This window comes from Ruditapes philippinarum, unplaced genomic scaffold (genome assembly GCF_026571515.1).
Source record: "Ruditapes philippinarum isolate M1 unplaced genomic scaffold, ASM2657151v2 ctg3259_1_1_1_1, whole genome shotgun sequence".
Taxonomy (NCBI): Eukaryota; Metazoa; Mollusca; class Bivalvia; order Venerida; family Veneridae; genus Ruditapes; species Ruditapes philippinarum.
In genome coordinates this window covers 70,913-95,631 of record NW_026867373.1, presented here as the reverse complement: position 1 = coordinate 95,631, position 24,719 = coordinate 70,913, and the positions used below count along the sequence as shown (strand labels likewise).

The following is a 24,719-nucleotide window of genomic DNA, read 5'->3' as shown; positions in this document are numbered from 1 at the left end:
ATTTCAGTGAAAAGATCAAAATATATCTCATTGAGTGATAATCAAGATGTGATATATTCATGAGTAAATATCTGATGTAATATTTTCTGGAGTTAACATACCATGTTATAATTTTATGAATCATCTAATGTAATACTGATATATTTTCAGGAGTGAACATATGGTGTTATATTTTCATGAGTGAACATATGGTGTTATATTTTCATGAGTGAACATATGGTTTTATATTTTCATGAGTGAACATCTAATGTAATATTTTCATGAGTGAACATCTAATGTAATATTTTCATGAGTGAATATCTAATGTAATATTTTAATGAGTGAACATCTGATATAATACTTTAATAAGTGAACATCTTATTTAATAGTTTCATGAATGAACATAAGATATTTTCATGATTGAACAATTCTTATATAATAGTTTCATGAGTGAACATCATTTTTATTAAATGAGTTTCTTTTTACACTGCAGCACAGTGGTTTATGTATCATAAAAATTCAATACTATGCCAATAAACAAACCTCATTTGTTGTTTGGCCTTACTCCTAGACAGCTGGTTATTTAATGCCACCATGTTTCTCTCATGCTCTTTCAATATCTTCTCTTTAGCTCTGAAAAAACAAAGCATTTTATATATATCGATAGGCTAGCCAGAAATACTGAGTGGTTAAAATCTCTTAATTTGAATTACATGTCCGTCATCGCTGCAAGTTCAAATCCCAGTAGGGATGTTGAGGTGAGGAAACCCCCATCAAGCCAGTTTACAATGTTCATGTTGCAAATCTCATATTCCCTTTTTCTGAACATATATTACTACACAGAACATCACCTGAGCCCTAAGGTGTTTAAAACCACCTAGCTTTTGAAGTTAAAAAAAAATGATAAATATTACCATCTATAGCAACAGCTATTTTCAATACTACATGGAACAAAATTAAATATGGTTAAAGGAATATGTTCTCTTCTCTGTTCATCAATTTTTCAAAAAGTTTTTCATGCCATGTTTTCTAGAATTGCCTTTCATATAAACATCACTCATGCATCAAATCTGCAATTCAAAATCAAACTGGTAACCTTTTTTTTCAACCTTGATTCTCAAAGGTCTGACTGGTCCTTTCTATACAAATCTCTTTTTCACTGGCAAATGAAAATAGTATGTTTGTGTAAAGATTTTTTTTGAATTTGAATTTTAAATCAATTCATGACCTTTGACCCCAGACTGTGACTTAAACTTACTCTTCTGAAAGGTCAATATTGCTGTTGAGAACACGTTTCACAGTCTTGTCTTGTTGATCCAAGATGGCTTCACGCTGGGCATCATCTTGTTTCCTGTCTTCTTCCACTTTCTGCAAGAAAAAACAAGAACCAGTTGAACTGGGTAATGCTCCCCAAAAAGGTTTTGAACACAGAAAAGAATACCTCTTGTAGTTTCAGAGTTATGTCCCAGTCAAAGTGTAATAATTCCAAACTTAGGCAAGACAGAGTTACTATTCTTTGCACTGCTCATCTACCCAATAATATCTATCTACCTACAAAGTTTCTTGTTCATATCTCTTATAGTGTCACAGTAATGTTCCAGACAAAGTTCAAAAAGTAAATATGTAGGGCAATAACTCCAAAATTAGGCAATACAAAGTTACGGTTCTTTTGCACTGCACTTCTTCTCCAATGACATCTATCTACCTACAAAGTTTCATGTTGATATCTCTTGTTGTTACAGAGTTATATACCAGACAAGAAAAGCAGACAGACAGACGGACAGACAAAGCAGAGACTTTATGCTCATCCTTCAGGGAGCATAAAAAACAACATCAAATACAAGGTACTCCATCATAAATCATAATTACAGTGTGAATAATTACATTTGCATATTCTTGGGATATACATTTATTTATTTCCACCTACAAAACTGCGTCATAATTTAATAAATTTAATTTTTTTTTCTACTCAAATGAAAGGTCAAAATATAATACAGGCTCCAACGAAAGGTAAAGTGACCAGAAGTAGCAGGTACTTGTAACCGCAAGATATGGTAGATTGAAAATGTATATGCTTGCAAAACTTGGTGCAGTGATTTCGTTAAACCACTCTGATCACAAAGTCTGAAAATATTAAATGTATGACAAATTTTTACTCTTCATAACTCTGTAATATATAGAGGATATTTGTTTGTTTTGCATGTAAGATTGAAATATATTTCACTGAGTGAACACCAGATTCAATATTTTCACAAGTGGCGTAGCCACAAGTGAAAATAGAATAGCTAGTGTTCACGAATTAAATATATTTCAATCTTATATGTAAAACAAATAAACTTTCTTTTTATTTCATGCTTTTTAAGTGCTTTTAAGTATTTTTTACTGATTTTGCTGCGTAACACCGCACATTCTCCTTTGTGACGTCATCACATCATGACGTCACATCATCATGTTTGAAATATAGTTGTGTTAAATTTCTCTAATTTTGTTACATTTTTAACATGATGTACGATGACATCGACTTTCTTTTTCTAAAGAAGCAAAATTTACGTATGTTGGCATTTATTTCTGCCTGTTATTCCATATAGTTATGATTTTCTTTTCATCCGCATTCAGATATAGTCCGGCTACAGTGAAAATAATATTTTTGATTTTAAAAGTGGTTTATCAGAATATAATCATCTGATATATTACAGAAAAACACTGAAAAGCATGAAATAAATAGTGGATATCAATGATATTCAATACAATTATAAAATTTATTGCCTTGTTATTACTTGTCTATTTATCAAAGTTCATTCCCTACATAATATTGTCTCCTTCTATACAGGGTGTGCATAATGTTTTTTCCCAATATTCTAGAAACATATGTTAGGTAATACAATCAAACTTATGTCCTTGGATTTTGTTTGTTTGTTTCATTTGACGCCTTTTCCCAATAGTATTTTAGTCATATAGGCGGGTACTTTCCTAGCCATCGTTTCTGGAGAGTTACACCAGTACTAGACTACCTTCTCCGTGCTAAACTACCAAAGCAGGGATCGAACCCACGCCAGAGAAGTAACTGGATTAGAAGTCATCAACTCTAACCCCTCGACCACAGAGGCGGTATGTCCTTGGCAATAACTTGGCAATAACTATAATGCGGCCATAAGTATGATGCCACCATAAATCTTATCCTGCATTAGATCTTATTATGCCATCTATATTCATTTGGCAAATAAAATGGGCTATAATGCTATGTTGATAATCATAAATTTATTTTCAATTTTTACTAATTTGGAAATAAAATCAGAAAGAAAACAATGTGTGCCACTAGATGTTCAGTTGCTAAAACTTGTCAATTAAATTATTACTAAGTTATAAAGGACACACTAACACACTTTGGTTTGCTGACTTATGACTAAGTATATATATATACAGTACGCCCATGCATGGAGGTGACAAGGTGAAATGAAAAAAAAAAAGTTTCACATACCCCTAACAAGGAAATATAATAGAAATCTCGGTCAGACTGAGTGGGAGTTTCCAGGTAAGAGCAGATAAAATAGAACTCATTATACATGTATATGCATAAAAGCTGAAAATTCCTTGAAAAAAAAAATGGTTTAAATGAGGAATAAAGTATTCATGAATATGCCAGACCTAACAAAATGTGAAACTTAATATCAGCAAATATAACAATACTGAATGTTATTATATTGCAATTTAACAGCAACACTGTTCCAACTGGATATAGTACAGTGTTGTCATCCGATAAGTTAATATTGGTTAACACAACACAGTTCTAACTCAAGTTAACTCTCTGTTGCATTATAGTTATACACATATTTGAGATAGTTTGCAAAATTTCAAATGGCAAACAAAACCCAAAAAAGTTCACAATTACTTCTAATGTTTTATGTACTGGTGTATTTCATGCAATTAGGCCAAAAAATTGATAAAAAAAATGAAAACAAAAATTGAAAAATTAAAAAACAAAAAACAAAAAGAGCACGGCTAGGCGGAGCATTATATGCCCAAAAGTGTTTTGATTTTTAGTAAGGATGAAGCATTTGTAAGACATGGGATTTGATAAAGTATTACCTCTTTCAAATAGCAATCCTCTTATGAAGTGTGAATACTGTAGGCCAAAAGGAACTTAAGCTATGCTCCGGAAAATGTTTTCAGTTTTAAGGTAATAATGACCTTGAACTTTGATCTTGTGACCCCAAAATCAATAGGGGTGTTCTACCCAATATAGACAATCATCCTATGAAGTTTGGACACTGTGGGCCAAATGGAATTTAAGTTAGGGTGTGGAAACTGTTTTCAGTTTTAAAGTAATAATGACCTTGACCTTTGACCTTGTGACCCCAAAATCAATTGGGGTATTCTACCCAACATGGACAATCATCCTATGAAGTTCAAAAACTGTGGGCTAAATGGAAGTTAAGCTATGTTCTGGAAACTGTTTTCAGTTTGAAGGTAATATTGACCTTGACCTTTGACCTTGTGACCCCAAAATCAATAGGGGTCTTCTACCCAATATGGATAATCATCCCATGAAGTTTGAATATTGTGGGTCAAATGGAACTAAAGTTATGCTCCCGAAACCAAATTGCTAATGGACGGACAGACGGACGGACAGAGGGACACCAGGGGGTATAACATAATTTGCCCAAATTTCTTTCCGGCATATAAAAATCAAGTTAGACCAGTGTTGCATTAAACCATTGAGTTGCACATGTAATTTGATAGTCTGTTTAATTCAGTATCAGAGTATTACAATTATACAAGGAAGTTTTTTAAATTAATGATTAAAATATATTTTATGATTCTTAGGGAGTGGGTGGATATTAATAACCAACAGCTCACTTGTCATTACGCAATGTATAACTATTTGAGTTTTGTTTTAAAGGTGCTCAACTGAGGTCTAAAAGCATAAAAAAGTTAAAACTAAATTTCTTACATAGATCAGTTGGGGCACTTAAACTAATAGATAATGTAATAAAATTTAGTAAAGTATACACTAAAAAATAAACTTAGCCCAATTTGAGTGAAAAGCCCTTTTCCATTTTGGGTCATTTTTCACAATTACAATAATTATTCTGGAAAAATGGAGTGCATTCAAGCTATTGGTCAAGAACTACATCAAATGGAAAATAAATCTTGAAAAATTATTTCTAGTCTTATCATTGTAAATAAACCTCAGTGGAGTCCCTTTAAATGGTATTTAAAACAGATATATCTCAACTTTCACACCTTACTCATGGACGGAAAACTAAGATGCCCCGCTAATTTTATTGTTTAAGAACTTAAACAAGTATCTGATATAACCATAACCCTACTGAAACCTAGAGTCAAAAGTCTTCACCACTTGTGTAGAGTCGGACCAGCCAGCCAGCTGGTCCGTGCAGTCTGACAGGGCTCTACAACACTGTTGACCAACTAACTTTAAACCTCCATCTTGATAACCTCAAAAATGGTAATTGAAATTAATACAAATTCAGCAGATAAATTGTTGACCACTTGTCTTCTATATGTTGGCTGGAACATTCAATCTTAAAGCCGCATGCCTCTAGATAAGCAAAAATTTATAACTTGAGAAAAATGTACTAAGATTTTAACAAAAGTAAAAAGATTCAACACTCAAGTTATAATTCAACCGTTAAGTGTGATGGATTGAGTGGTTGATTCATTCATTCATGGGCAATGTAAAATCCATTACTTTTCGGGTTTTTCTCCAGACTAAATCGAGGTATGAACAATTTTAGGGCAATAACTCCTATATCATGCAAAAAGAAAGTTATAGTTCTCGGGCAATTCACTTTTCCTCAATGAGATATGTGAAGTTTCAAGTTGATATTACTTTCTGAGTTATGGCAAGGGCCAATCTGGCTAAAGTTCAGCACTTTTTATGTTAACAGGTTGATCTGTTAAACTAATATCATATACCGGTAGTTATACTTTAATGTTGCATTCAAAGTATGACGCAAGAAAAGTGAGATGCACAATCCGAAATCTATATCTATATAACTTTCAGGTGGGTGTAATAATAAAATTTTTTACTCCATTTGTATAAATATGCATTTTCTACTATAAAGAAGAGGTCAATTCACTTAACCTTTTGTAAAGAAAAAAAACTGTGATTGGAGCATTTATCAAAATGATCTTAAAATTTCATATGACTCATAACGATACTTCAAAAGGGAAAATATTTATTCATCTATTTCCAATTTTAAATTGATATCATAGTAAGAAAATCTCCTATACATTTGTTCAATCTTCTTAACTTGAGAGCTTGTGTTGCCCTATGGGGATTTAATTTAATCTTAGAAAGACAGCTTAAATTGCACATTTAATAGTCTTCTAAAGGAAGTTAATAAATTTCCATGAAATTCATTTCTATTATAAAAACTTGAACATATTATAAATCAGGGGGAATTTAATGTAGAAATACAAGTCTGCATGTCTCTCAAGTGATCTTATGATCAAATGATTTAAGAGGTTGTATATAAATGTATGAGAGCTTACACAACAACTGACATGAGAATTTTAGTCATCTCAAAGATCTTTAGATTATTCATGTTATAGATTAAAGATTTTGAGATTGAAAAATTCTATTTTTAGAATGAAAAATTCTATTTTTAGATTGAAAAATTCTATTTTTAGAATGAAAAATTCTATTTTTAAAATGAAATTCTATTTTAAGGAGTAAGATTCTATTTTTAGGTTGAGGATTCTATTTATAGTTTAAAGAAGATTAAAGTCACTTATACAATCATACTGTCACCCTGCAGGTTCAACTGGCAGTGGCAATGGCAAAGAAAGGCTGAATTTATCTCTCCATGAATCTTGCAGGCACTAATTTTAACATTTGTATCATCCGTTACCCTTTACCTCATATATACATGTACGCGAAACCACGCACTTTCGACCCCCCCCCCTCTTTTTCGTCTCAAATAGTGAAAAAATGTCCTATTTAGGCCCCCAACACATATTTTCCTTTGAGAAATGTTGCTAAAAAAAGTGAGCACTTTTTGGGCACCGCCCCCCATCCAAAAGATACATCAGGGGGTTGCCAGAAGGGGGATGTGCCCCTTCTGTTTGGGGAGTTTGAAGGGGGCGTTAAATAAGTCCCCCTCATAGCCAAGAAAATTTTGGACTTGTGGGAGGCTAAAAATGACCCCAGGTTGATGCTAAGGTAACGTGTAACCAAGGCTGAAAAGCCTTCAACTCAATCTCAATCCCTTAAGAAGTTGCAGCACTTTGAAATAAATTTTTAATGGAAAAATCAAGGCAAAATAGTGATTTTTGGCAATTTTGAGACGTCCCCTCGTTGCCATGGTAACAGGAAATTTAAGAGTGAGTATGTTGTTACAAAGGCAATGGTCCAGTCAACATTTGTGCCAAGTTTGATAAGAATTGAAGCATTTTTCATAGTTTCATATCAGTTTTAACTTGTAACAGGAGGCTTTTCTATGAAAATGGCCATTTTTCACATTATGCTCATGAGGGAAAGGGTTAGGGTGTTAAGTGGGTACATGGGGGAGTACTAGAGGGAGTAATCTGACCTAAACAGCAAACACAATCTGTGGCAGGAACGACAAACAAAACGTTCAGGAAGGATAATAATCCTTCCAAGTTACATATAAGAGGTTTTTGAAGAGACAATTTCCAACTAGAAAGTAAAAATGTAATCAAGGATACTTGTTACTAATAGCTAGAATTTTAACTAGACATGTTCAAAGACAACACAATCTACTTCTCTCAGTGCTGGAGAGTAAGAAAATAAGCAAAGTAGTAAAGGGGTATAAGTCTGCAAAAGCAGTTGACAGAATTACCTGCCTTTGATAGTTGTGATTTATATATAAATTCTCAGTAGAAACAGGGCATTACTGAGCAAATATTTTGTTGTACCCTTTTTGGAAATGCATTCCAAATTTGATAGTGAACTAGGATTGCAGATTTGAAATGAGAAATTGACCTTAAGCAACGGGCAACTACATTTAATCAAAAATTAATTCTAGAATGATCTGCCTATGTGATATGGCACCACATTTTGACAAAAAAACAAAGTTACCAAGTTTGAAATAAATAGTGCATGCCACCAGAAGAGAAAATCAATCGCGAAACTGCACTTAGATTTTCAGAAAATAAAAAGATTCAAGTAATTATATACATGTTATGCCCAATTATGACTGGATTTACAGTATTTATCACATGTTTCTAATGCAGTTAGGACTATTTTGCATATTTTGACCTCTTTTTGTTAATTTACATAGATTTTTTTGCACATTCTGTAATGTATAAATCACTTTTTTGTTCACTTCACAATATTTTACTTTTAATCATACAATACTCTCAAAATGTTTATGACAATAAGCATGAATATGGAGGCATGCCGCTTTAATATAAATGTTAACCAAACACCAATGCCAGTAAGTGGCTGCATGCTCTAGTGGTTAACATTTCAGACTAGTAATCTATGGATTGCTAGCCATGCGTTCAAAACCCGTCGTTTCCTTGAGCAAGAAACTTTACACTTATTGTTCAGTAAAGGTTGGTTCTAGGGACAGATTCAAAGTGTGTCTATAAGCTTATAGCTTCCTTCACAATCGAACTAAAATAAATTCTGTATAAACCAACGCCAATAAGACGGTTATGACAATAGCTCCACATTTTTTTCTTCAGAGAGTAGAGCTTGTTAAATCAAACATTTCCAAACCTAGACCAGTACGCATATCTTTCTTGTCTTTCTTAATTCAAATAAAGCTGCATATTAATATGAAAATGAATTTTCTCAATAATGTAGACATTCTAGAAGAAACAAAACAAAAACAACACCATCTATCTTACTTTCAAAGCAAGTAACAGTTGTTTCACCATTTTAAAGCTCTCATTATATTTTTTCATAAATTTCTTACATTGTTTTTCTCTTAAATAAATGGTATTGATCTAAAAAGTTTTGTTTAACAGGCTATAGATGAAGGACAAATTTGCAACAGATAATTTGTTTTAACATACAGAAAATGTTGGGTTTGTTGAACTGCAAAAGTGTGAATTTTGATTTATTGCAGAAACATATGTTTTCACTGATGTGTGCATACATCTATTGTTTATTTAATTATGCTACAAGCTACAATATTTTCAAGATCAATGTTTGATTTAAAACCTGTGTGGCAACAACTGGCGTAAAAACTGTTAAAAATTTCAAAATCTGCAAAATCATGTTGTTTTTGCATATTCTTATGGTCATACCAGGAGCAATCTTTCCATAAAAGTGTCTATATTAATAATATCTATATTTATATTAATATTTATATTAATATGCTAAATTAAAAACCATGAATCATATGAGAAAAGAGAGTAAAATTAAAAATAAATTCCCTAACAAAATATTCAAACTGCTATCTTAAGAAAGACTTGTGACAACTTTAACGCATGTACCACCCACTTCACAGGAAAGTTACAAAAATCATTGTTTTCGCTACAATGTTTATTTACATAGATAAAAATATCCCACCAATAACAAACAATCTATCAGAGTTATATACCTTTAAAATTTTGAGCCTGTGAATGAGCCTGTGAAATATTTTCTTCCACAATACATCTCTAAAGAATATGACAGAAGAAATTCCCCTTCAATATACAGTCAAACATGTTCCAAAAGCACCCTTGATGAACCGTCTACAGTCAAACCTGTCAGTGATACCATGACTGTCCTCTGCAAACAGCCCTCTTAAGAAAATTTCATGTGTATATTTTCCGTAATGCATGTGTTACCAATTTCTCACATAATTTTTGAATTAATCTACATCCTTTCTGCCCGTTAATATTATCAATCACAAACAAAAAAGCACATGCACAAACCTTCATTCTTTCTTGCATTTTCTGCTGAAGTCTTGCCCGGGTTCTTTCGAGCTCATCACGGCGACGCTGATCGAAAGCATCCATGCGTAAATTATGAAGTTTTATGATACGTTTGACATCACTCTCCGGGAGTTGACCCATCTGTGATACAGACTGAACCATCTTATCTGACATCTCTTGTACTGACTTTTCCTTTTGTTCCTCAAGGTCCTGTAATTACCAAAAAGAGTTAATTATTTTTTTTCTATTACAATATTTCTTTGGGCTTTTCAAAATTGAGGCTCCACTTGAAAAAGATTTCAGTTCAAGTTATAACTTTATCTGATCATAAAAATTGTTATAAATCATGCAACATTAAAAAAAATTCATTTGTTTTGTTTTTCGGTGAAAAGATAATTCATTAAAAGTCGCAAATCCCTAAATTTACTTAAAGCCACGACATAACAAAATGGAACAAGCAATTTGAGATTAAGGTTGCAGTATCTTCTTGTCAATTCAGGTAAACCGCTGTCATTTTATTTTGATAATTGTTGCAACATGGTATCTGTTTATTCATAATAAACATGAATAAGAGAAATGGCATAAGAATTTAACATTCCTTTTGTAAATAAGTTGTCATACCACGATATTATGAAAACTTTAAAAACGTAAATTTTACAGTTACAACATTTAAACACTACCCTTGTTGATTGGCTGCCAATTTGATGCTAAGATAAGCCTGTTTATGTAATCAGTACTTGATTGTATTGTTACATTATTCTCCAGATAAAAGGTAATAATTCAATCTCTATCGATTCATTATCAACATTTTGCAAGATTCTGTAGTATTTTACCCTTACTACCCTCAATATCTTTAAAAGATATGCTGACCTTTCCATCTCACCAAAACCTTTTCAGGGAAAATTTCAAAAAGCAGAATAGCGAAAGTGCAACTGAAAAACTGAATGAATAGCTAACAATGTTGACCATGATAATTAGACAGTACAATATGATTTCTGTCTGCGTCAGTCTAATGGGTAAATTCTGTCGCCAGCAGCAGGCTAGAGGTTATATTAGTTCCACTATACCCTCTCTTGAGAAAGCTTTTATATGGATATCATGAAAATGGAGCGCTAATAAAATACAACATGGGCGACAGTAAATTGTATCTAAGCCGGGAACCATACCTGTGTGAGCCTATCTAGTTCCTGTATTTCTGTCTGGTCTATTTCCATCTGTGTGGCCTCCACTTCCTGTTGTTGTTGTTGCAGCAAACTTTGAAAATTCTGAATTGATAACAATATTTTGGTTTTCTGATGCCCGTTTAAAGTTGAGTTTGTGAATAATATGCTAGGGTTGATTTTAATAACCAAAACTACAGAATTTCAGCAAATACGACACTTGCTTTCATGAGTTCTAAATTACAGAAAAATCTAAATGAAAAAAAAATTGTCTTTGAATTAAAGAGGTTAATCATGTCACATATGTATATTTTCTAGTAAAGAAAAACTTTGAATTAAAAAAAATGAACAGAACTTACTGCACTGAAGTCCGCAGAATTTGTACTCTTCTCTGACTTCTGTAAAAAGCTGGCCTTCTCTTTCATGTGTTTATCAGCCAGTTTATTCATTCTCTGTTCACGTCGCTTTCTCAGTTTTTCAGCAAGGTCAACTTGGAGACGCATGGAATCTGTTAATTAATGACAGAAAATTAGAAATAGTTTAATTCTTTGAGAAAATTATAAAAGATTTCAGCTATGTGCAAGTTTTTTTTCAGACATTTCTGAACTTAGCAGATAATATATAAATTTCTGCAAGTAACTCACATGAATATTTCTGAAGTTATTTAATTTTGCATGAAAGAATTGCACCTTTACCATGTACATATTTTATGGGAACATTATATAGTTATTATATAGCTCAAACTATAACTACAGGTGTAGGTTATGTATACTGAAAGGAAGTTTACATTTAGAAAATGTCATGATTTGTTTGTTTGTTATATTGGATTTTACGTCACACCTACACAGAATAGGCCATATGGCAATGTTCAAGCTTTACTGGTGGAGGAAGACCTCAGGTGCCCCTCAGTGCATTATTTCAGGCACGAACAGGCAGCTAAGTAGAACCATCAACGTTCCATAAGCTAGCTGGATTGCTTCCTCACATGAAAGAATCCAAAGTCCCTGTTGGGATTCAAACCCACAGTGGTGAGGGGAAAATAACTTCAGTCATTCCAAATTCTCAACATTTTCATTTCTTTAATTGGTGTTTTTTTTTCCCATCCTCTCTTTTACTTTTTCATTTACCCCTACTTACCTAATTAATGAGGTGGCCTTTGGGTCAAGATGTCTACCTCTCAACCTACAGTCCAAGCCAAACTGGGGACATGACATTGTTTTCACACTTGACACCATCATTAGCAAGGGAGCAAAATCAAAACTGGATAAAGTAAGTTTTAACTTTCGTCCCAAAGTTACCAAATTAGTTAAAAAATGCAATTTATATATTACACTTTTACTAGCATACCTAAATCATGCTGTTTCTGCAAGTTCTGCAGATTTCTTTGATGCTCATCCAGTACTTCTTTCTTCTGTCTATCAATTAGTTTACCATCTTCTACTAGTTTATCAAGAGGCTCCTCAAACGCTTTCACCTCCGCTGTTACTTTGTCCTTACTTTGCTGCTCCTGAAGACGACGGAATTCCACTAACTGCCTTCTTCTTTCCAACCTCTCTGCTAAATGCTATAAAAACAATTGTATGTTTGTATAATTATATAGTGACTTTAATATTTCTAGTGACTTTAACTGTTTGATTGTTTACTTATATTTTTGTTTGATGGAGAAACAATCTCTTGCAATTTTTATCTGTCCCAATTAAGTCTATTTCTTCGAAAAAGCCAGTCCCATATTATAAAGTAGACAAGGTTGTGCCCCTAGAACTAGAATATACACAATATATACAAAATATATTCACATTATATTTCAAGTGCTGATTTTTAAAGACCTAACCCATAAATACCTTCCAGGGCCTCTGTGGCCTACATGTTACCAAACCCTGAATTGCTTGCTTTCTTTACAGGCCTTCATAAATCTTTCAATCTTTCAAATAAGAGAACTATCCAACTAGCATGCAAAAGCTTAGTGGCTCTTTATACATGAATAGGTCCTGCACAAATTCTTTCAATGATGAACAGGGGCACCTAAGCTTTACCTCCACCAGTGAAAGCTGCCCCCAGTGAGTGCTGGAAAAAACAACATATGACCTTAACAGGGTTGTTGTGGCTTAAACACCCAAAGCTCACCTGTGCTTGCCTGGCTTGCTCTAAACCTTGCCGCCTCTCAAACTCAGCCAGCTCTTGTTTCAATTTGTCAATCAAGTCATCAACCTATAAAATAAAACAAGCAAATATTTGACATCTACAAACTCAGGTCTAGAAAATCATACTACAATATAATGTAAGATGTCATGTAAAGTGCACACTCAAATATTTTAAATGCTTGTCAATAAAGCAAGGGCTTTAAAGGAATTTTCTGCATTCACAAAGGGAAATCATTTTATAAATATCTATGCCGGGTAGTGGGTCTTGGTCATTGCCATAATTTATGACAACTTGAATTATGTTCCATGTGTACATCTTCAACACCCCTACCCGATGCATACAACTTTTTTTATACATAAAACCACAAGCTGGTCACGCTTGACTTTTAACTATTTTTGTGAAGGTCTTATTTGAATTATTCAATATGAAAAAAATAATGCCCGCTTTAGCAAAATTCAAAAATTTTACCATGATGGTCAAGGTCATATAAAGGTCAGTTTTAGCTTATCCTACTTGAAGGTCAAGGTGAAATTCCATACAAATTAAGTAAGAAGTCCTCATGTAGACACACTTGTCAAATATTATTAAAATTGCTTCAGCGGTTTTGGAAAACACACATAGGATTGTGTCAACTAATGGCCAGAGATGTGGACATCTCCAAACCAGTATACTTTCCTTGCAAAATTGTTGTGCAATGGTTATAAAGAGCAGAGAAGTCCATCCTTAAAGACTTAAACTACATACCTCAGCCTCTGAAAGTCCAGAAGTGCGTATCAGTTCTCCTCTTATCATCTCCATCTCATCCTTCTGAAGCTGGTTCTAAATATAGTAACAAAACAAGTTCTAAATATAGTAACAAAACAAGTTCTAAATATAGTAACAAAACAAATGTCAACATTATACACAAATAACTTAAAGTCTGTCACTGCACTGCAAAAACTGCCATCATTATTTGTTTTTACATTTTTTAAAACTGCACAAATGGTCTCACATTGGTAGTTGCAGCCAACAAATTAAGGGTCAAATACATCTATTTATATATTATATATACATTTATAAAGCCTTTACAATCCCTAAAATTGATAAATATGACAATGTTTCATACATAAACAAAACCTCAAGAAGTTATTTTTGATTCTAATAGTTTTTGTAATAATTCTTAAAATAAGAATTTTTTTATATGAACATAAATGAAACTGAAAAAAAAAATCAGAATTATAATCAATATAAGGTTACATTATAGCATGTAGTTACATCAACTTATCAGTGTAAAATTTAGACTCCCGACTTATGGCCGATCCGTCTTATACCCGAGTAAAAACTTATCATACCCTCTTAGCCTCCAGTTTAATATTCAAGTTGTCTATTTCATTTTCTAGTGCTGCTTTGTTCTTTCCATGTTTCTTTCTTAATTCCTGTAAACAATTGACAATGTTCAGCCTTAGACAAAAAACATAAATCTCATGCTAAATATTCTTTTATTTATAAATACAAAAACAGAACTGAAGTCGGCCAGCAGACATGAATGTGCACACTGGTATAGGCCTATACCAGTGACAAAAGCACTTTTTGTCACAGCCCAAGTTTGAATGAAAATAATGGTTAAATATTATTCAATTCAGAAATAATATATCCCAAACTGTTTTTATCGCTCAATTAAATGACTGTTTGGAGTTCGGATTCGAGGAATTATTTACGAGGGTGTGGCCCTATGTTATAATAGTGCGCATCTGAACGACAAACAGTGATTTTTTCAAGCAATAAAATCACCGACTTCGATATATTATGATATATTATAATGAGGGTCGTGTTAGAATTTTACATAAAAAAATCATCTTACATAGAGGTGAATTTATTAGATTTGTATAGATATATAGATATAGGCTTAACTTAAACATCCAAAGAAACTCAAAGAATGATAACGATAAGCAGTAAAACAGACCATTCTAAGTAAAGTAAATCTTTATATTATTGACTTTCTAAGTTTACTTACATCCTCTCCTTCTTGCCTGTCCATGGCGATGATTTCATCATTACTCTTGCGCGTGTCGATGATTTTCTGGGTGAAGTCAGCAAGATACGGGTCACCGATTTGACCTTTACCCTTCATCTTTCGTAACTTCATTTTTAACATTTTAAGCATCATCTAAAAAAGACGTTACCAAAACTATAATTTACATCTTTGTCTTTGGTCATGATTACAAACATTCCACCCCATTTGCCCTTTTTTCATGCAATGAACTCTTCCTTTTGAATAATGAATTGCGATACTTTATCCCTATTTTATATTATGGACTCACTCTTTTAAACTTAGCATTGACATGGATATCCCTTTTTTTCATATAATGGACTCTTTCTTTTTTCAGAATTAGTATTGTACTGTTTCATAATTAGTATTTCCATTTTTTATTTCAGGGATGTCTGGATCATAACTCTACTAACATTTCGCAGTCGAGCATATTGTTTACAAATTGCTCAAATGTTTGGCTTAGTCTAATTATTGTGAAAAAAGCCTTCCATACATGCTTAACTTTATGCTATGATTATAATGACAATGGTTTTCCATTTCTGCTTTAAGCATTTTATCATTATTACAATTTTAGCATTTCTAATGTTTATCGGACCATAGAAAATTTAAGTAGTTCTTACATCATTTTTGTCATCTTTCTGGTTGTTATCCAATCTGTCCATTTCATCAATATCCTGTTTTGTCAACTCTGCGTCTGCTTCACCACTGAAATTATATAAAACAACAGGATATATAAATACAATAACATAAAACATCATGATATAATAAATACAATAACATAAAACAACAGGATATATAAATACAATAACATAAAACATCATGATATAATAAATACAATAACATAAAACAACAGGATATATAAATACAATAAAATAAAACAACAGGATATATAAATACAATAACATAAAACAACAGGATATAATAAATACAATAACATAGAAGAACAGGATAAATAAATACAATAACATAAAACATCATGATATAATAAATACAATAATAAAAACAGCAGGATATATAAATACAATAACATAAAACAACAGGATATATAAATACAATAAAATAAAACAATAGGATATATAAATACAATAACATAAAACAACAGGATATGTAAATACAATAACATAAAACAACAGGATATTATAAAATTTAATCTTAAGTAATAACATAGTATTAACTAATTAAGGGTGGATATTGCAAAGAAAAATCATATTGTGAAATATTGCATATTTACAGACATATTGCAATATATTGCAATATACTGTGAATTATATAAAATGCTCGATAATCAAGGGTATCCTACATTACCTTGACTTTGATTATCATTCAATATTATATCCCAATAAATGGTATGTTAGAGGCCCTTTAATGAAAGATTTCATAATAATGGCATTGTAAATGAAGTTCTTAACACTTTAATGTAAATGCCATTTGATGTCAAGCCAATACAAGATGGCTACACTTTTATCTTTAATAGACTTTTTAGTCTTTAGTTAATAGCTTCAATATACAATACATTGCGATATCTGAACATATTTTACAATATAATATTGCCAGATATAAAACTGCAATATCCAATATATTGCGATTTATTTCATGCATTCCACTGTTTTACTTTAACATAACAGATGATTATATTCTGATAAACCACTAGTGAATTTATAAAATGTAATTTTCACTGTAGCCAGACTACATCTGAATGCGAATGAAAAGAATATCATAACTAAATGGAATTACAGGCAAAAATAAATGCCTTCATACGTAAATTTTGCTTCTTTAGGAAAAGAAAGTCGATGAAATCATACATCATGTTTAAAATGTAACAAAATTAGAGAAATGTTAACAGAACTATATTTCAAAATTGATGATGTGACATCATGATGTGACATCATGAGGTGATGATGTCATAAAGGAGAATGTGTGTCGTTACACGGCAAAATCAGTAAAAAATACTTAAATTCACTCAAAAAAGCATATAATAAAAAGAAAATTTATTTGTTTTACATACAAGATTGAAATATATTTCATTCGTGAACACCAGCTGTTTTATTTTCACTACTGGCTATGCCACTCATGAAAATATTGCATCTGGTGTTAACTCAGTGAAAATATTTTTCAATCTTACTTGCAAAACAAACAAATATCCTCTATATATCTCACACCCCTTAATGATGACTATTGAAAAGCCGAAATGTTGGTCTTTAATAAAATTACTGAAACCTGACCCGCTTTGTTTTGTGTGTTTCCTTTCCCTTATTCTTTTTATCAACCCTAAAATAACAAGCAATTATCATAGTATTGCAAGCAATCCATAAGTCCCCTACCGGTAAGGGCCCAAGCAACATTCTGAAGGGCCATTGGCCATTCACCTAGGTTCCTATTTTATGTAAATTTGTTAAAAAAGTTCTTTAAAAGTGATCACAGGAAACAGTTTTTATGTACAGACAGACGGACTGAAGGACACTCTAATGTTATTTTTTAAACATCCCTGTTATCAAAATATAACATTTTTAAAATCCTTTCATGATTGAAGAAGTTGGAGTAAAAATTACCAATTTCTCAAAAAAAAAGTCTAAGTTCAAAAGGGGCATAATTCTAGAAATAGTCTTGCTAGAGTATTGAACACTCACAAATGTTGAGTGACAATAAGAAACATTTATATGAAGTTTGAAGTAGATACATTCAGAAAAAGAAGTTATTAAAAAAAAACAATGGTTTTTCACAAATTTTAAGTTCAAGGGAGGTAATTCTGATAAATTTTGTGCTAGAGTTGTAAACCTTGTCACATATGATGTGGTTGATGACAAGCAACTTATATTTAAAGTTTGAAGAAAATACCTTAAGAAATAAAGAACTTATAGCGAAAAAACTAGAATCAGAAATCTTGAAATTCAGTCTATTTGTTGCCATAGCAACCAGAAATTTTCAACATAGGAAGATAAAAAAAGGATGTGCATAATTTCCATACTGCCATCTACCCATATGTCAAGTTTCATAAACATATTTTCAGTACTTTTTGTGTTATCACTGGATCCAGGTTATGTGTAAAATTTGCCATATTTTCAGTCTATTTGTTGCCATAGCAACCAGAATTTTCAACATAGGAAGTAAAGAAAAAGACGTGCATGATCTCCATACTGCCATCTATCCATATATCAAGTTTCATAAAAATATTTTCAGTACTTTTTGCGTTATCGTGGGATCCAGGTTATGTGTAAAATTTGCCATATTTTCAGTCTATTTGTTGCCATAGCAACCAGAATTTTCAACATAGGAAGTAAAGAAAAAGACGTGCACAATCTCCATACCGCCATCTATCCATATATCAAGTTTCATAAAAATATTTTCAGTACTTTTTGCGGTATCGCGGGATCCAGGTTATGTGTAAAATTTGCCATATTTTCAGTCTATTTGTTGCCATAGCAACCAGAATTTTCAACATAGGAAGAAAAGAAAAAGACGTGCATAATCTCCATACCGCCATCTATCCATATATCAAGTTTCATTAAAATATTTTCAGTACTTTTTGCGTTATCGCGGGATCCAGTTTTGTGGACGGACGGACTGACGGACGGACAGACGGACTGACTGACGGACAGACGGACGAAGGGTAAACCTAAAGTCCCCTCCGGTAAACCGGTAGGGGACTAATAATTACATATACTATAATTCAACAAGAATGAATCCATGAACATATATAAAAAATCAGTTCTTACCTGTTTGGTTTTGTCAGTATAGTTACTATACCAACTGAGTTAGTGTTTGGAGTTTTACCCTCATCTTTACTCTCTGGTTGAACCCAGCCTTTGTTTTCCTTAGTTTCTGTGTTCTGGTTGCCAGTATTCTTTTTGCGCTTGAAGAAAGCCGTTGCCGCAGCAAATCTAGACTTTTTCGGTCCACCAAATTCTTCATCTTCATTCAATTTTTGCTACAATGTAAGGAAAAAAGATGGAAAGGTGAATAAAATGGTATGGTGTAGATTATTATGCAAATGTCATATTGTCATGTCACATCTATACAGTGCACTCCACTAGTAACCAGATCGGTTTTAACGAGGTACTGCTTATAACGTACATTCTACTGTGTCCCAGCCTTTTTCCTTCTATTTTCCTTTCATTTTATATTGCTTATAACGAGATTGGTTTTAGGGAGATGTCGATAACAACGTACATATATTCACCGTTCCATGCGTATTTTTCACAATTTTAGCTAGGTCACTTCATTGGCACTTCGTTTGCATCAGTTGGTGTCAGATTTCTTAATTTATTCTGTCCCAGTTACAACGAGACCCGGTTATAACAAGGAATCATGAGAAGTCCCCATGGTCTCGTTGGATCGAGAGTGCACTGTACTTTTCTAGTGATGTTTAAATCATATTTATACAAATTTACTTCATGAAATGTCAAATTATCATGACAGATCTATACCTTTTCAGGAGTGTATACTGCATCAGCAGTGTCATTCTCTATAAGCTCTTCTTCATCTTGTCTCTAGAATGGTAGAAAAAGATACATTCAGTGCAGGTTAAATGTGAGAATTTGACTGACTACCTGATAAAAAATAAAAATAATTGCTATTTTTTTTCATTTTGTGTAGGTTACAAGTGAGAATTTGACTACATTTAACTAACACTGTATTGCCTAGCGTAAACAACATATTGCCTAATTTAAAGAAGAGCAAGCCCATTTAACAAGCTTAGGAGGGTATGAGTTAAAAACAACATATACACAGTCCATATTCTCTTCATCATAACATGCTTTTAGAAAGTGTTCAAATGCAAATTTTACAGAAAAATACAGTAAATAAGGTTTAATTATCTGCAGTTCAATAATAAGATTATAATATTTCTGTATTTCAACTTGCTATAATAAAATTTTTAGCTAACAGTTACATAGAAAATGTATCTTAAAGAAACTCCACTGAGGTTTTTTGAGGTGAAGGGACCAAAAATATTTTCCAAGATTTTTGTATAAATAGATGTATGTCTAGACCAATAACTCATGTACAAATTTTTATATCATTCTCTCACTCCGTTTCCCAAAAATAATAAATTTAATTGTGCAGATTGGCCCAAAAAATGAAAGCCGTTGCAACGCTTTTCACTCAATCAATTTTATACCGTGTATATTTATATATTATCTATTGCTTGGCTTCAAATTTATGTGTACCAGTTTATTTAAAAAAGAATTTCAAAATTTATCATTTTAAGCTATTGGACCTCAGTGGAGTTCCTTTAAGTAAACCATAAAAACAAAATACAATATACATTTATTGAGGGGAAATGTGACAGATTATTAATCTGAGTAGATTTTTACCCTATCACCTATTTTTGTACCTTTTCATCATAACCTATTGAGAACAATAATCTTCCACATTTCCCCAATTAAAGAGCTAGTAATACAACAACAATCAAATTAAACATAAAATAAGATACAATTCTGACAAAAGAAGGGCAAATAAATGTATACATTTATCATGCAAAGACAAACTGAAACTTAAAACCATTTAAATTTCTATATATTTCCATGAAAATCTTTTTTAGACAGAAAATATTGTTCACTCTCAAGACAGCTTTTTTTTTTAAAGTTTTATATCAATTGACTTTAAAATGGATGTTTAAACATAATGTATGATTTATTAAAACATTTGTCTGGGCAAATCATCTTCAAGACATTCATTGTTCAGAAACCTGATTTCTAAGACAATCTAAGGCATAGAAGACTTATTAATATGCAATTCTTTGTCTAACACATACAATTTATAAAATTGACTTCAAATTCAAAATACACTGTATAACACATGATACAAGAGAAAAATATAAACATTTCATAAAAAAATCCTTTAAAATTGTATCATATAATATAACATTGTACATTTTCTGTCATGTACATGTATGTAAGGAAGAAGTAATTTTTTTTATAGAGCTAAATTTTAAACACTGAGCCATTTCATCAGCCAATTTTCTGGGAAAGGACTGTTTTTATGAGTCACAGTAGCGAACAAGTAACCATCCCACCTTTAACCTTAAAAGATCAAACATTCACGACAGAGAACAAAATGTATATGTTCAAAGTAAAGTTTAAACTAAAATACTTTAAATACTAGAAAATGGGTGAAAAGAAAGAGAAAGACACTGAATAAGAATTTAAGTATTGCATACGTAAAATATGATACTAAAATACAAACACTCTACCTTTCTGAAACATTCATACTGTAAACAATAAGGAATTACATAACAATGTATTATATACAAATGATATCAGACAGGGTAATGTTCATGAAACTGGGTTCACATGCAAATTTCTTTCCCTGCATTTGAAATTCAAAGAAGTTCACTGCAGCAAAGTTATTTTCAATGTTATTAACCATAAAGCTGGAAATTGAACTATTCTGTAGAAACTGTTTAGGAAAATCAAAGATTAGGTCTATCAGATATTTCCTTGCATACAAGACAGCATTATCTACTGTTACCACCAGAGCTAGAAAAACCTGTCTTACACCCCCATGTAAGACAAGTCACATCTTTAAATGATGTCATTCTCGTGCTTATGAATGAATTGCCTTCTTATAATGACGTCATTTTGTCATTATGAATGAATATAAGAAAAAAGTGCTAAATGAAAATATTAAGATTAATATGTCATATGCAAGAAAAAGAATCGAACACCAGTTGTCAATACAAACACTAAAAATAAAATATCTAGCTCTCGGGTAAATTTTCAGCCGAAACTCTGCAGAGCCTCGTTACCACTCTAAACAGTTACCCTCAAGCTAGATATTCTGGTCTGTACCAGCAGCCGGTGTAAGATCCTTACATTATGAAACCAAGGAGATGACACTGTGGTTTCCTTCACATCAGTTAAAACTTTAGAATTTCTGAAATAAACAGCTTACTGATGATGAGTGATCCTGATTCCAACACTTTTTAAATCAAACAAGTAAATTGCAAATTTCAACATTACAAACAATAGAAAGCTGCTTGATTTGCTAATTAATGCTTTACATTTTAGGCCTATCAGACAGTACCTTTTTCTTTTCCCAGTCTTTGAGGCATGTTGGTATGAGACAAGCTGCAAGGCCTCCACCGATAAACAACCCCAGAAAGAAGGCACCTGCAATCCATCCTTTATCAATTGTGAACTCTTCCACCTCTCTAATGACTTCAACAGGCAGGCACAGATCATACAAATAACTCATCCTGGTTTAATCTGAAAAATATAATACAACAATCTATGTCATTATTGATTTATTTCTTTGTCAAGAATAATCTTTTTAAAAGTTTTAGGTTTATTAAAAAAGCTCTTAGCACAAACAAATAGAATGCATATTATAACTAAAAAGTTATATGCACTTACAACATTCAGGTTGAAAATTTTAAAGTAGCCTTTATAAATAAACTTTTGAAATACATTTGTATTAAGCAATATAGTGAAATTTAATACTTGTAATTCTGTAAATTGACATTCTTATGAGATTTCAGGCTGTAGTCTGAGCCTTTCGGTAACATGTTAATTCCCATATTCAAAGCGCGGCACATTTGAATACGGCAAAGGAGGGGAGCCATCATGTATTAATTTTGTCAAAAGATTTTGTAAATGGAGTAAAACGGCGATAATCTTGATGTTAATTTCGCCTGTGCTGTGTTGTTGCGTTGTCGATATTGATGCTAAAGTTTAAAATTGACCATCGTCTGTGTTGATGAACATAGGGATAATAATGTGAAAAAAATTGGATATGGAATAATACATGGTGAAATTGACGGTAGGTGTGCTGATTTTTTTTCAAGCGTACATTTTTATCTTGTGTATTATTATAGACGTTGAAATATGTAATTTTTCAAAACGGCTTATGTTAAGTTTTTTATGTATATGATTAGTACATGTGCTGGGATTGACAAATACACATTATATTTGGATTTTAAAGGCGTTTTGAGGTCCACACCCCAAGTGTCCGTCTTCCTCCAATTCTTGAATCTGAAATTCTGAGTTTACAGATTACAACATGTTATTCATAACTTTTAAATAATTAAAGTTCAACGCTATAACTGTGAATATTCACGATTCTAATTATGAAGAAATAATAAAATTTATAGATTTTGTCAAACTCGAAGACATGTTCATGCACAGTTTTAGCATTTTCGCCGGGTATTTTTATCATTTGATTTACCATTTTTCAAAATTTCTTAGACATACCGTTTTAAACTCAAATTGCTCGAAATTTCTGGGGTCAAGCCACGGAAAACAGTTCACAAATGTCTTGTTTTGGCCGATAATTTAAAAGTTTTTAAGATAAATTTACGGTTTCGGCCATTTTGTTTAATATTGTTTATGTTGTTGTGAAGCACAGTTTCTGATTGCCCTTCGCGCGAATTTCCGCTTTGGGGATAGTGAAACTATATAATCTGGTCCCGCAACTATCACCATACGCAGATAAATTTGAGAACCAAACAATTAACCAAGCACTTGTTCTCATGCACGATCAACAGACGCTTGAATTTCTTACGGCTCTTAGGGGGTTTACTTCCCTTTGGTCACACGGACAAAAAAAAAATGTTAAAAATATACGCATATGCTATAAGTTAACTTAAATAGTATATTTAAAGGGGATTCATAATTCACATTTTTTTGGGTTTTGACACATTTAAGATGAATACAAAGTTTTTTTTTATCAATCTGGTCATTTTTTTCCTTCCGAGGTCGGATACTCGTGCCTGTGTTTGGTCTATTTGAAAGACCGTGATTAAAATAAATAAACAAATTATGCCAAATTTATGAAAATTTTTCAAAAATTAAAAAAAGACATAAAAAAACAATTGTTCAGACTGGGACAAAAAATAATATATTCTATATATATTCACAGAATCTTCCTAAATTCAATATTAAAATTTAAAATATGCGTTTAGTACTACGATTAATATGCACGGAATAATAATATATTCTGTCCCAGGTGACACAGACAGTGACGTGGGAACCCAGATTCTGTATACATGTACATATACATGTACATATTTACCTTAAAAGAGATATTTCAAAACAACATAATGTAATACAGATAAAGATAATTAATTGATTTTTTTAAAGCGTTATACATGACTGTTTTGATGTATTTTTTGGTAAAATCAGAGATACTTATATTGAATATTGGTTTGGAAAAACAGAGTAAAGAAATCTTCTAAGAAAAAAAAAACAAAAACAAGTAAAGTAGAATAAAAACAATATATTATTGTTTCAATTGCAAGTAAAACAAGCGTTTTTCGACGTAATCACACACACGCACGCACGCACATTCATGGTCCGTTAGTCTTATGCATCTTATTTTGTAATGCAATTATTGTAGTAAGTTGAAAATAGATTCAGTTTTGTTAAAGTAATATGTTTTTCTGTTTTACAGACTTATTAAAATTCATCATTATGTTTTTGTTGTTTTTTATTTTTTTATTATTTCATTTGTTTGATCCTGTATGTTGTGACTAAAGAAGTTAACCACACTCAGTGAAATTATAAATATATGTATATAATTAATTGTGTGGGTGTGTGGGTGTGTGGGTGGGTGCATGT

The 24,719-nt window shown here is 32.0% G+C and overlaps 1 protein-coding gene across 2 annotated transcripts in view; it reads right to left on the bottom strand.

The window, feature by feature from the left end:
• The window catches only part of LOC132735850 (trichohyalin-like), a 53,763-nt gene extending 29,982 nt beyond the window's left edge, over positions 1-23,781 (bottom strand). The window contains exons 1-15 of one of the 2 annotated variants that reach the window (XM_060722865.1): positions 23,355-23,781; positions 22,189-22,370; positions 19,590-19,652; positions 18,879-19,090; positions 15,786-15,870; positions 15,130-15,282; positions 14,468-14,551; positions 13,881-13,955; positions 13,119-13,202; positions 12,342-12,558; positions 11,354-11,502; positions 11,001-11,099; positions 9,835-10,044; positions 1,238-1,347; positions 523-612 (exon numbers count right to left, since the gene is read on the bottom strand). In XM_060722865.1, the coding sequence (XP_060578848.1) occupies positions 523-612; positions 1,238-1,347; positions 9,835-10,044; positions 11,001-11,099; positions 11,354-11,502; positions 12,342-12,558; positions 13,119-13,202; positions 13,881-13,955; positions 14,468-14,551; positions 15,130-15,282; positions 15,786-15,870; positions 18,879-19,090; positions 19,590-19,652; positions 22,189-22,359 (1,802 nt within the window). In that variant the 5' untranslated portion in view covers positions 22,360-22,370; positions 23,355-23,781. The remainder of the gene's footprint in view (positions 1-522; positions 613-1,237; positions 1,348-9,834; positions 10,045-11,000; positions 11,100-11,353; positions 11,503-12,341; positions 12,559-13,118; positions 13,203-13,880; positions 13,956-14,467; positions 14,552-15,129; positions 15,283-15,785; positions 15,871-18,878; positions 19,091-19,589; positions 19,653-22,188; positions 22,371-23,354) is intronic. The other variant, XM_060722866.1, reaches the window with a different exon arrangement.
• Positions 23,782-24,719: the final 938 nt, after the last annotated feature.